This window comes from Manis javanica, chromosome 7 (assembly GCF_040802235.1).
Source record: "Manis javanica isolate MJ-LG chromosome 7, MJ_LKY, whole genome shotgun sequence".
NCBI classification, from domain to species: domain Eukaryota; kingdom Metazoa; phylum Chordata; class Mammalia; order Pholidota; family Manidae; genus Manis; species Manis javanica.
The window spans coordinates 24,789,549-24,802,001 of NC_133162.1; the positions used below are offsets into that span (position 1 = coordinate 24,789,549).

Genomic DNA, 12,453 nt, shown 5'->3' on the forward strand with positions numbered 1-12,453 from the left:
ATTTTGTTCCTTCAGTTTTGCTTCATTATTATAGTCCACGAATGAGGGAAATCATTTCTCCGCCCATTTTTTTAATAGAGTTATTTGCTTTTTGGGTGTTGAGGTGTGTGAGTTCTTTATATATTCTGGATGTTAACTAACCCCTTATTGGATATGTCGTTTAGAAAGATATTCTCCCATACTATAGGATGCCTTTTTGTTCTGCTGATGGTGTCCTTTGCTGTACAGAAGCTTTTTAGTTTGATATAGTCCCATTTGTTCATTATTGCTTTGGTTACCCTTGCCCAAGGAGATGCGTTCACAAAAAAGTTGCTCATGTTTATATTCAAGAGATTTTTGCCTGTTTTCTTCTAAGAGTTTTATGGTTTCATGACTTACATTCAGGTCTTTGATCCATTTCGAGTTTGCTTTTGTGTATGGAGTTAGAGAGTAATCCAGTTTCATTCTCTTACATGTAGCTGTCCAGTTTTGCCTACACCAGTTGTTGAAGAGGCTGTCATTTCCTCATTGTATGTCCATGGCTCCTAGATAGGACTTTTAAAATAAACAGAATTTGAGGGTAAGAAATCTGTTTAGGTGGTGATTTCAGTAGTTTAGGTCCAGGGACAACAGCGAAATGATACGAACGTAGGAGAGCTGTGATGAAAGGGCAACAGGACTTGGCAATGGATTGCATGTGAGAGGAAGGGAAAGGAGAAATAGCAGTCAGGTGATGTTCTGGTTTAGAGGACAAGGAGAAATTTCATTCCATAAATTAAATAGGGATGTTAGGAGATGGAGCCAATTAAGTAATAGATATTAATAAAATAATGAGGACCTGATCCCATTTTAAGTCAATGGGAAAGGAACATTCAGTGAAAGACAGAGAGATTAAAGATTTGCACTTCTATAGTAAACTGGAATCTTATTACAATATAATATATAACTATAAAACAATATCCTTCTTTCTAGAGCATTCTGTATAAAAGTAGATTTATATTAGAGCTTTGATATTACTAAAAGGCTGAAAAGACCTTGTGAAGACTGTTCCATCCATAAAACAGTTCCCTTAGTGTGTACTTTACATCAGTGTTAGACTTTCCGTTGTTGGAAAATGAGGGAGTCGTTATAAGAGAATTATTCAAATAACTAAGGATTGCCTTTTTAAGCATTATATACCCTTTTAATCATTTTATCATAGAACTATTTTTTAAAAATGTGCCTTCCTGTGTCTTCTTATGCTGAGTATATTAAATGTAATTTAACTTTTTATCAGAGATTTAAGGGAATAATTTTGATTATCAGCTATGCTGGGCTATTCTCTTGCTACATCCTCTTGTGCTCTATTTTACTTTATTTACTTTAGTATAAAGTTTTAAAAATCTTTCTTGAGAGTGTTGAATCAGTCTAAGAATAGCAAGGTCTAGTCTGGAAATAGTTATCTTGACTTTTCATAATTTTTTCAAATGGTTTTTTGAAGCAGAAACGCAGTCTGATTTGATCCTCTTTTCTGCCCACAGGTAGATATCATCTGTGGCGATCACTTGTTGGAGCGGTATCAAACTCTGAGGGAAATACGGCGTGTAATAGGTGATGCAGCAATGCAGGTAGCTCTTAGATATTATCATCCTTATGTCTGTTAGCAAGTTATTTAATGAAAGAAAAAGGTTCCATGTTATCAGTTAAGTTTTAATAAACATTCTACAGTGTTCTTAAAATTACCAGACTAAAAATAATAAAGCTAATATTTATTTAATGTTTACTGTGCATCAGGCACTTTTCTAAATGGTTTATAAGAAATTGTTCTTTTATTCCTCATAATTCTATGAGCTAGATATTCTTTTATCCCCCGTTTTAAAGATAAGAAAATTGAGGTACAGAAAGGCCATGTAATTTGCCCACAGTAAGCCAATAGGTGAGCCAGAGCTCACACCTCAGGCAGCTTGATTTTAGAGGCCTAGCTCTTTTTTTCTCTGTCCAGTACTATAGGAGCTTTGAAGACTACTGGACAAATATATCTACAAGGGCATTTCTGTAAGGAAAATTTGCAGCTATTCATTAGGCTTTAGAGCTTCACATACCATTTCCTGGTCAGTTGGTAAGATGCACCATGATAACTATTTTGATGTTTTAATTCGTCTGTAATGTGAATGGGAATATAATGTGAAATCTCCTTGTCAGGATAAATGAAAAGCAAGATAGGATCTACAGTTTTAATGAGGAGAAAAGCAAGATCCACATATTCTAGCATACCACTGAACCTAGAGTGGTAAATTGTTTTAGGAGCTGAATGGCCTGGAGTACTAATAAAGATTTGATGAGCAGCTTTCAGCTAAACAAATTTTTGTTTAGTTTGTTAAAAATGTAATTCTTTGTTTTGGTAAAATTGCCTGTGCTCAGTGAACAACTACTTAAAAAAAGATGCAGACTATTAATGAAAAGCTGGAACACTACTGTCACCGCCATAAATTAGTTTTCCTGTTTTTTTTCATTAGCAGTTTTATTGAGATACAATTAACATACTATACATTTGAAGTATACAATTCAATGGTTTTTAGTATATTTACAGTTGTGAAACTAATATCACAATCAATGTTAGAACATATTTATCACCCCAAAAAGAAACTCCATACCTATTAGTCCTCATTCCTCATATAACTCCACTCCCCCAGCCTTTGTCAGCCACTATATTTTCTGTCTCTGTGGATTTATCTATTCAGGACATTTCATATAAATGGAGTCACACATAAGTGGTCCTTTGTGACTGGCTTCTTTTACTTACAATGGTTTTAAGGTTCATCCATTTTGTAATATGTATCAGTACTCTATTCCTTTTTGTGGTGAATAACATTCCATTATATGGATATGCAATACTACATTTTCTTTATTCATCAGTTGATGGATATTTGGGTCGTTTACATTTTTTGGCTAATGTGAATGGTGCTGCTGTGAATATTCATCTGTGAGTTTTTGTGTGGACATGTTTTTATGTCTGTTTGGTATATACCTAGGAGTGGAATTGATGAGTCATACAATACCCCTATGTTTAACCTTTTAAAGTACTGCCAGACTGTTTCCAAAGCAACTTCACCATTTTATATTCCAAGGAGTGTGTAAGTGTTCCAATTTCTCTACATCCTCACCAGTATCTCTTATCTTCTTGATTATAGTCGTCTTTTTGGGTGTGTAGTGGTAACATTGTGGTTTTGATTTCATTTCCCTGATTACTGATCATGTTGAACAACTTTTCATGTGTTTATTGGCTATTTGTATATCTTGGGAGAAATTTCTATTCAGATCCTTTGCCCACTTTTAAAAATCGGGGTTTTTGTGTTTTTATGATTGAATTACAAGAGTTCTTCATATATTTTAAGTACTAGTCCCTTATTAGATACATGATTTGTGAAAACCTTCTCCCATTCATTGGGTTGTCTTTTCACTTTCTTCATGATGATCTTTGAAGCACAAAAGCTTTTAATTTTAATAAAGTCCAATTTATCTCTTTTTCCTTTTGTTCCCTGTGCTTTTGGTGTATATCTAAGAAACCACTGCCTAATCCAGGGTCATTAAATTTTTGTGATTTTGCTAATAAAACTTGTGTGTGAGTATTGGAAAGATGTTCCAGAGCTAATTGTTCTTTACTGCAATATTATAGGTTGTAGTTACCTTTCAGTTATAGGCACACTTATGTGATAACAATCAATTTGTCAGAGTAGCAAAAATAATTAGCAATAAAGTGATTAAAGACCATCATTTTATTAAATGGCTATCCATTAATTTATATTTCATATGATTTAAAAAGGAGAAGATTTAATCATCTTTCTTTTTAAGAGTAACTGGCTTTTCCATTTAACAACAGTTCTATTTCCAAAAAGAACATAACGAAGCATGAAATGTAATTATTTTTACAGTACAGCCCACATAGTGATAGAATGAGATGATATTAGGATTTAGTGAAAAAATTCTTCAAGCAATTTGTATTGGAAAGTGAACAGAAAAAGGAAAATCTATTTATCAACATGCAGGTTAATTGAGGAACAACAAATGTATGATATGCAATTGCTTATAACTAGGAGAAGGACAACATTAATAATAACTAACATTTCTTATATGTCACATACTGTATTCGAAGTGCAAAACGACATGTGTTACTTTGTGTAAGCCTCACAACAACCTTAAAAGATAAGAACAATTATCCCCTTTTTCTTTTTTAAAATATTATTGTAAAATAACTTAAGACTTAGAGAAAAGTTACAAAAATAATACTGAGAGCTCTATGTAGGTATCCTCCAGCATCCTTTAAAATTAACATCTTGCATAACTATGATACGCTCAGCAAAAAATTAACATTGCTACAGTATTATTAATAAAACTGCTGACATTTGGATTTTGCCCGTTTTCCTATGTTGTCCTTTATCTGTCTCAGGATCCAAATCCAGATTCCATGTTGTGTTTAGTAATCACGTCTCCTTGTCTTTTCCCAATCCTCTGATACATCCTTGTTTTTCATGACTTTGATGACTGGACAGTTATTTTATAGACTATTCCTCAATTTGAGTTTGTCAGATGTGTTCTCATGGCTAGATTGAAATTATGTGTTTTGGGCAGGAATGCCATAGAAGTAATGTGTCCCCATAGTATCATATCAAGAGGTACATAAGGTCAGTATATATTAATATTGGTAGCTTTTCCTCTTTGTAATTAATATCTTGGGGGGAGATACTTTGAAACTGTGCAGATATCCTGTTTCTCCTCAAACTTTGCCTTTTTATTCTAACATCCAGTTGTGACATTCTGTGGAAACCTGCGTAAAGAGGTTAAGTAACTTGCCCAAGGTCACTTGGTGAATTAGTGGTAGAATTCAGAAGTTGAACTTAAAGCTCAAGCTCTTAACAGAGGGGCAGCCAAATACTTTTCTGAGGGATTATTTGATTTATTGCTATTCATTTTTAGATATACAGCTCCTTACCAATGATCTCTATATTGTAAAAAGAAACAGTTCAAAAGAATCTTTATAAAATATGAAAGCAAGTTTATTTCTGGTTAAGTAAAGCATACTTAGAGATATAAACAAAACATTTTCTAAGAATTTTATAAGGTCAAATTTTAGAAATCTTAGAGAATGATTGTCTTTTTAAAAATTAAGCTTGATTAGCAATGTAAGAATGTAGGAGTAAAATTCCAAAGTCAGTGGGGTAGGTAGAAAATACGACCTCAACTCAGAAAAATACTTACAGAGGTCTATTCTACACACATGGGAGATTCAAAGATGAACAAGTCCCAAAACTTAAATAGCCCATAATATAATTAAAATCCTCTTTGATAACAGTGTAAGTTTCTTGGAATCTCAGGACCTCTTTGCTAAATGAATAACACATCTCCTCAGTGGGAAAGCTGGGATGTACTAAGTGAAGTAGAGAATGGTTAGGAGGTGGGATCTGGGCAGTCGGAATAAAACTATGTAGGATTTTATATGCAGTAGTATGAGCTTTGGATTCTAATTGAGTAAGGTGGGAAACTATTGATTGGAGAGATTTGAGCAAAGGACAAGTGACATAATCTGACTTACATTTTAGAAGACTCACTCTGGTTTAAGAAGCCATGAATGTAGACATCTAAATAATAGATAAATAGTTTTTATATATATTCATATTTATATAGGATATAAATATAATAGACATAGGTATAAATTTGAATTATAAATAATCATTTCATAAAATGTGATTTTATACATGTATTAAAGTTTTGAGATTTTGAAACAGCTTGTGAGCTATACTTCCAGTTTTTTATCTTGGTATATCAATACTGTTTTGCAAATGATGTTTTCATTTCTGAAACAACTATATGCAAAAAATTAACAGTATGTAAAATGTAACTTGTATTCATGTAAAAATGTTAATAGTGTGTTTCTCTTTGTATCATAATACAAATTCGTTTACTTTGATTAGTCTTAATTATTCTAGAACAGATCTGATGGTCCATGGACTAAACACAGTATGGGATTAAGATTTATTTGGCTTATTCTGAATTTCAAATATTTCTGAGTTTAAATTCCTTTAGTTAGGCATCTGCACTCAGATTTACCACTGGTCTCAACATTCCCTGTTGACTGACATACCTAAGTCAAATATTCATTCATGTTACTTTCCTGACCCTTGTGGGCATCTGAATTTGTGAACCCTTTTCTAGAATTCTGGTGTATTTTTGCTAGAGTTGCCAGGAACAGAAGCCAGATTGCAATGAGTTGTGTAGTGAATGAGAAATGAGGAAGTGGAGCCATGGAAAAGCTTAGCACAGAAGGAAGATTAATAAATAGCTAGAGCCGAATTGCAAATGCAAGTCATGCATAGCACCACTCTGTCTCTGTGTTGCTCAAAGTAGGCCTTTTGCTGTGGCACACTTCCCCAATGAGTCTTCCTCTTTAGCTAGTTTTCCAGTTCATAGTAGATTAGAAATAGCTCCTTAAAAAGTAGATTGCTCACTCGATGCAGCCTTGGTGAGAACACAGAGGATTAAGATGTAATATCAAGAGAGGTGACAGAAACCCTAAAAGCAGATAAAAAGAAACATGGTATCTGGAGTCATTTAGTATAGAGTTAAGTTGCCCAACAACCTATGAGAACATCACTGTTTTACAGCACAGTAAAGTTACTGTTATAATGATGACTTGGGATATCAAAGAAAGGTTAAATTGTATTGAATAGTCTTTTAAGGAGGAATAAAATGTATGATACATTAAATGAGTAAGAGTTCCACAATTTTCTCACTTGTAATAGCAATGAAGTGCACTTATGTGGAAATTTATGTTTCATCTCTAGCAGATCCATGGTGCTTTCTGACAATTGAGTCTTTTTTTTTATAGGGAATCACAATGCTTGGGTGGTCAATTAAGTAGTCTGTGCAGAAGGAAAGATGTATCTCTTTTAGATCTTTTCAGAGAACTGTTTAACCATAAACAACTTTGCCAAAGTACGGATACCTGGTAGTTTCAGAATTGTCTCCTGAGAGTCATTAAAAAGGCACATTAACAGGGAGTGTTTGGTGATGAGGTGAGTAAATAAGCAAGTTTATCTTGGACCCTTTGTTCTCTTTAAATCAAAGAATTTCACCTTAGTGTTAGTTTATGAAAAATAAACTGTCTTTGACTTGATCGTTTACATAACTGATACTCAAAAATAATGCGGAACGCCTCTTCTTCTTCTCAGGATGGCCTGCTGGTCCTTCATTATGGTCTTGTGGTTTCTCCTCTGAAAATCACTTGAAGATGTGAGGACTATTATGAGGCAGGAAACAAAACAAGGAGGCCTCTGCAGGATCACAGCTCACCAAAGATTTCCACAACACATGTATTACTACCACTTTGTGCTGTTTGAGACATAACTTACCTGTTTTCAGCACCAAGAATCATAGCATTTATAGGTACAACTTGGAAATGATGGGATGCATCTGTTTTACTAGAGATTGTATGTAAAAAGCATCCATAGCTCAGGGGAAAAATTTCAAAGCATTGAAGAATTTTTTAATTCCTTGTGATTTCAAATACTTTAACAATGATTTTGTTTCCTTATCTTTGAGGTAAATTGGTTACTGTTTTCTTCCTTGTTGAGCCATTTCCCTTTCAAATTGGTGGTTAGGACTCTGCTTTCTGGAATGGTATCAGTTGGGCAGTCATCCTTTTGGGAAAAAAGTATGCTTTTTAACTGAAGATTCAAAGCCAGTTTTTGTTAAACTATAGAGTGTACCTTAGACAAAGACCAAAACTATTGGCCACTTTTGTATGTTGCCATCATATTTTGAACTTCTCATTTTTTTTTTTTTTTACCAGCAATACTACTACAGATTGTTATTCACTTCTAAAAGGGATGAATTATCATTACTCTGTGTGAAGAAACTGTCTCCCATAGGGCTTATGGCTCATACCATAAGCCTTCAGTGTAAGACTTCTTTAACATATCTTACAACAAGGGGTGCCTCTTTGCAATAATATTATTTGAGTACATAGTGTGATTGTTGGTATCTTGTAGAGGCACTGCTTCTGAAAATAATAAATTTGAGAAGTTTACAGAATATTCATTGTTTCTTCAATAAGTCAGTTTAAGTATTTTTTCCAATTACTTTGTTACTGGAATAAAGAATACAGGTGTTTGAGATCTCATTTGCATGCAAAAATTTCAGTTTAAACATTATTTTACCTAAAATTAGCATTGTGATGCTTTCTTAAAGAAATATTTTGTAGACCCTGTTTCACTGCAAAATTGCCAGGTCTGCTTAGAAATGATTACAATTGGATATGAATTGGCAGTTATTTTGTAAGGAATTTGTGAATTGTGTATCTCTTCTAACATTTAATAAAAAAATTTTTGATAAAAATTTATTTTAACCTATTTTGAAATGTTTGTGTTTATTGCAGATTATAAAAAATAACCAACTGTAAACAGAGACAAGGTATCTGATTCAAAGTTAAATTTTGCCATCAATAGATATTTTGTAAACATCTTTACCTTTATTGATCATGCTAAATGCTGTTATTTGACAATGGACAGGATAGCAACTATTCATTGCCTTTTTAATGTTGTTTGCACAAATTACTTAATATATTCTTGTCTCATGTTAACGTAACTGTGTTGGGGATTCCCAAGACCACTCTCAGGTTCAGTGGTTCACTAGAAAGATTCATGGGACCTAGAAAAGCAACTATACTCATGGTTATAGTTTATTACAGTGAAAAGATACTGATCAAAATTAGCAAAGGGCAAAGATGTATAGGGCGGAGTCCAGGAGAAACCAGACACAAGCTCCAGTTGTTCTCTCTCAGTAGACACACAGAGACAGTGTTTAATTCTCCTAGCAATGATATGTGATACGTGAAGTGTTACCAGCCAGTGTCTGGAGTTTTTACTGGGAGTCACATAGACATATAGTGCCCATGTAATTGACTAGCCACTGAGGCTCTAGCACCTGCCCAAAGGTCAAACTGATGGAGCATGCCCTAGGACCCCAGGTATACAGAATTAGGTATTCACCATAAATCACACTGTTAGCATAAACCATTGGGTGTGGCCCAAAGTCTCAGACATACAAAGACAAGGTATTACAAGGGCTCAGAAGTTATGATTTATAGTAACACAAATAATTTTTTAAGTGGAATATTAAATTATTTATTTGATGACACTTCTGCAATGAGCAAGTCAAAAGAATTTATACTTGTTAGACAGTGTGTGGGAAAAATTAAAGAGGGTGATCTTTTAAGGAACTGAGTCTATGGGAAGAACACACATCTTGCAAAATCTTAGCAAAAGGCAGATACTGGTAAATGCTACAAATGTCACAAAGAACTCTAGCCTTTCTTTTTCCCTCCCTCCTGGTCTTTACCTTCAAAAATCCCAAAGAACTAAGTTTTATCTGGTTATATCTATTTGGCCAATTACCATCAGGCAGTAAACTAAGTAAAAATGCTGATTGATTAGTTTATAAATATGTACCCACACACACACCAATGTGATCATGGGCTACATTAACAGAAATACAGTTTCAGATCAAAGGAATTAATACTTCTAATCTCCAGTGCATCTTGTGTCCTGTGTTGGGTAACATATCTCAAAGATACTGATAGATGGGAGGGCAATGAAATAGTGAACAGTCGGAGTGAGAGACCCAGAAACCAACACCAAAAACAAAACAAGAGCAAGGGTTCTTGCTAACTTGGAGGCCAAAAACTTAGGGGTGAGGAGGCAATTCATAGTAGCTGTCTTCAGGTAACCAGAAGGTCAAAGACTTAGATGAGGGAAAAGCACAAGCAAGAACAAACCAATGCAGTCTGCTGCCCTGGGTCTGCCTTGCTGCCAAGAGCAGCAGCATGCATTTAGTTTGGTTGAGATAAGATGAAAACTTTTTCAAAAGTAATTTTTACTAGGAACATAAAGCAGAAACAAAAGTACTCAAATCTGCAGGGATCTGTACTGTGTCCTCTTGGAAGCCTCTGATAATAGTATATGAAGTACACATTCCAGAGCCAACTTCAATGGCTAAAAAAGAAAGATTGTTTGATTGGCACAACCCTCAGGAACCTTTGTTCCTCTCTGAGGTGATACTAAGCAAAGATGCCCAAAGGGATAGTTTGTGGTAGCTGTAGTTTTAACAGAATGTGTGCTTGGCAGGTTCCTCCCTGAAATGCCATCCAGTCTTTTGTATTGGCGTAGTATAGGCTCAGGTCATTTCCTCTGACCCTGGACTTCACTGAGCTTCCTCTCTATTTCCATGGCATTGCCCTTTCCTCTTGATTCAGTAAGATAGATCCTTAACCAGTCTCTAACAATCCTCCTCCAGAGGAGGAGCTAATGTAGACCTTGCGCATAGTGACTTCTGTAATGACTTTGGCTTTGAATTCTTAAAAGTAATGCCTCTGACCCATTTATTTGTTCTATTTGGCTTCCTCAAAGTATATAATCTGTGATTCAATCCTAGATGAATATTTCTGTAGGATCACCAAGTGATAATTGCGTATCAGATGTATATGTGACTAATTAAACATCTTCCACTACAGTTCTAATAGCTGTAACCTCTGAGGTGTACTTTGTCATCTTGGAAACCTCTGATAATAAAGAACATTCAAGCAGATGCTGATTCTGAATGGTCGTCTGTGTTTTCTTTAGTAGATCATGAGTGAAAAAGAAGTCCTCACTTTTATCCTTTTTCAGTATGTTCTGTTATAGATGAGTTTGATTATTGGTCTTTCTTCAAAACCGATGAAATCTAAATTTTACTACCTATTGAAATTAATAGTCATTTCATAAATGAAATGCAATATTGATCTCCTGAAATCCTGCCAGATATTTACTTACACGGAATGGATATTATGGTTTGAAATTTACTGCATTTTTATTTTGTTCTGATGATGTCTGGTTTTACAGAAGTTCTTATTGTGATACTATTTTCATTTAAATGAAAAAAGATTTTTTTCTTCTAATGTTTCTACAAAAACATTTTCCCAAGAGAAAAGCTGATTGAATGATATTTTAAATTGATTGATAAGACAAAGGTTGCCATGAACAGATATTCTTTTTTCCCAGAAAAACACGGTATTGCTAGTGTTTAAGGACAGGAATTGTAAAGACAGTCTGCATAGTTTTTTTAACCCCTAGCTTTGCTACGTGAAAGCTTGGGCTTGTTATAGAACTTCCCTGAGCTTTAGTTTTTCTTACCTGCAAATGGGAACAATGGTCTGTAACTCAGACTTGTTAGGAAAATTAATAAGTATATGAAGCCCTCAGAACAGTGCCTGGCATACAGTCAAGTCTATTACCAAGTTCAAATATGGTCCCTATGTAGTTGCTTCTTAGATTACTTTTCTGAATTAGTTCATATGTAATGAATAAAGGGGGTCCATTAAAATTAAATAATTAATGTTGAACCATGTAATTTTTCTTTTTTCTTAAATACTTTCTTCATCCCCTTCTATCAATAACTGGGAGGAAGTTGGGAATACAAGCTCTGAAGTTGGACCTGGACTCTGCTTTCACCCTAATTCTAATCTTCCCTCCACTGCTTCTGCTTTGCAGACTAGGTTAGTCAATGGACAGTTTCAGTTGCCAGAAAGAAATTCCTTTGTTGAGCTCAAATCTGGTTTAAGTTAAAGATTAAAAATAAATAAAGAATATCAAGAATGCTATTTGTCATCTATTTATCCTTATGCAAGGAAATCATGGGAGATGGAAGTCACACCTCACATATCCATACTTAACAATATAACAGAAGAACCGAAGTGAGTTAAATTTGTTTTAAAAGCAATTCTAAGGAAAAATGCTTTTTTTGTCCTGTGTAATAATCATCAATTAACTAGACTTGCCACTGATTGTATGCCAAAACTCCAGCCCTTATGGTAGTAATTTTGGTTACACTCTGCTGAGCATTCTATAACTGCTAAGAGCATGTGACAGAGCTGGAATGAAATGTCTCAGACTTAATTAGAACAGAAACCATCAGCCTCACTAGGGGAGAGAGTAGCCATGTGGTGATCTACAGTAATTAATCAATGAGGAAGCGAGCCTGGAGACCCCTCCAAGATCGATCTTCATTTTTCTTTGTAGCCTGAACTTTCTCTATTTTGTTTTATTCAAAATCACTGATGCACTATAGAAACGTAAATCTTTAGATATCTGCAGCATGGCTCACTCTGTTTTATTACAATTTTGGGTGTGAAGATATTGTAAGAAAGAATTTACAAATTTTAGCTGTCTTAACCCCCAACTAGTAAGCTTGTAAAATATCAGCATAAAACATGAGGGCAATTAAATCATCTTCTAGGCAACTGTTGGAGGAGGAAAGAAGCTCTTTGATCTACATAGTAACCATTCTTTTCACCCTTTAAGAGTGTATAGCAGAGGATGGTAATGTAATAACAGTCCTTTGTTTGGCTGGATTCAGGTACACTCACCCCATTGCAAATGGCATCTCCATGTGAGATACTTGAAACAG

At 34.5% G+C, this 12,453-nt stretch overlaps 1 protein-coding gene across 1 annotated transcript in view; it reads left to right on the forward strand.

Moving 5' to 3' along the window:
- Positions 1-8,363, forward strand: part of PCGF6 (polycomb group ring finger 6) — a 30,729-nt gene extending 22,366 nt beyond the window's left edge. Inside the window, exons 9-10 of the mRNA XM_073240485.1 lie at positions 1,500-1,586; positions 7,185-8,363. Of these exons, the coding sequence (XP_073096586.1) occupies positions 1,500-1,586; positions 7,185-7,241 (144 nt within the window). The 3' untranslated portion in view covers positions 7,242-8,363. The remainder of the gene's footprint in view (positions 1-1,499; positions 1,587-7,184) is intronic.
- The last annotated feature ends 4,090 nt before the right edge of the window (positions 8,364-12,453 follow it).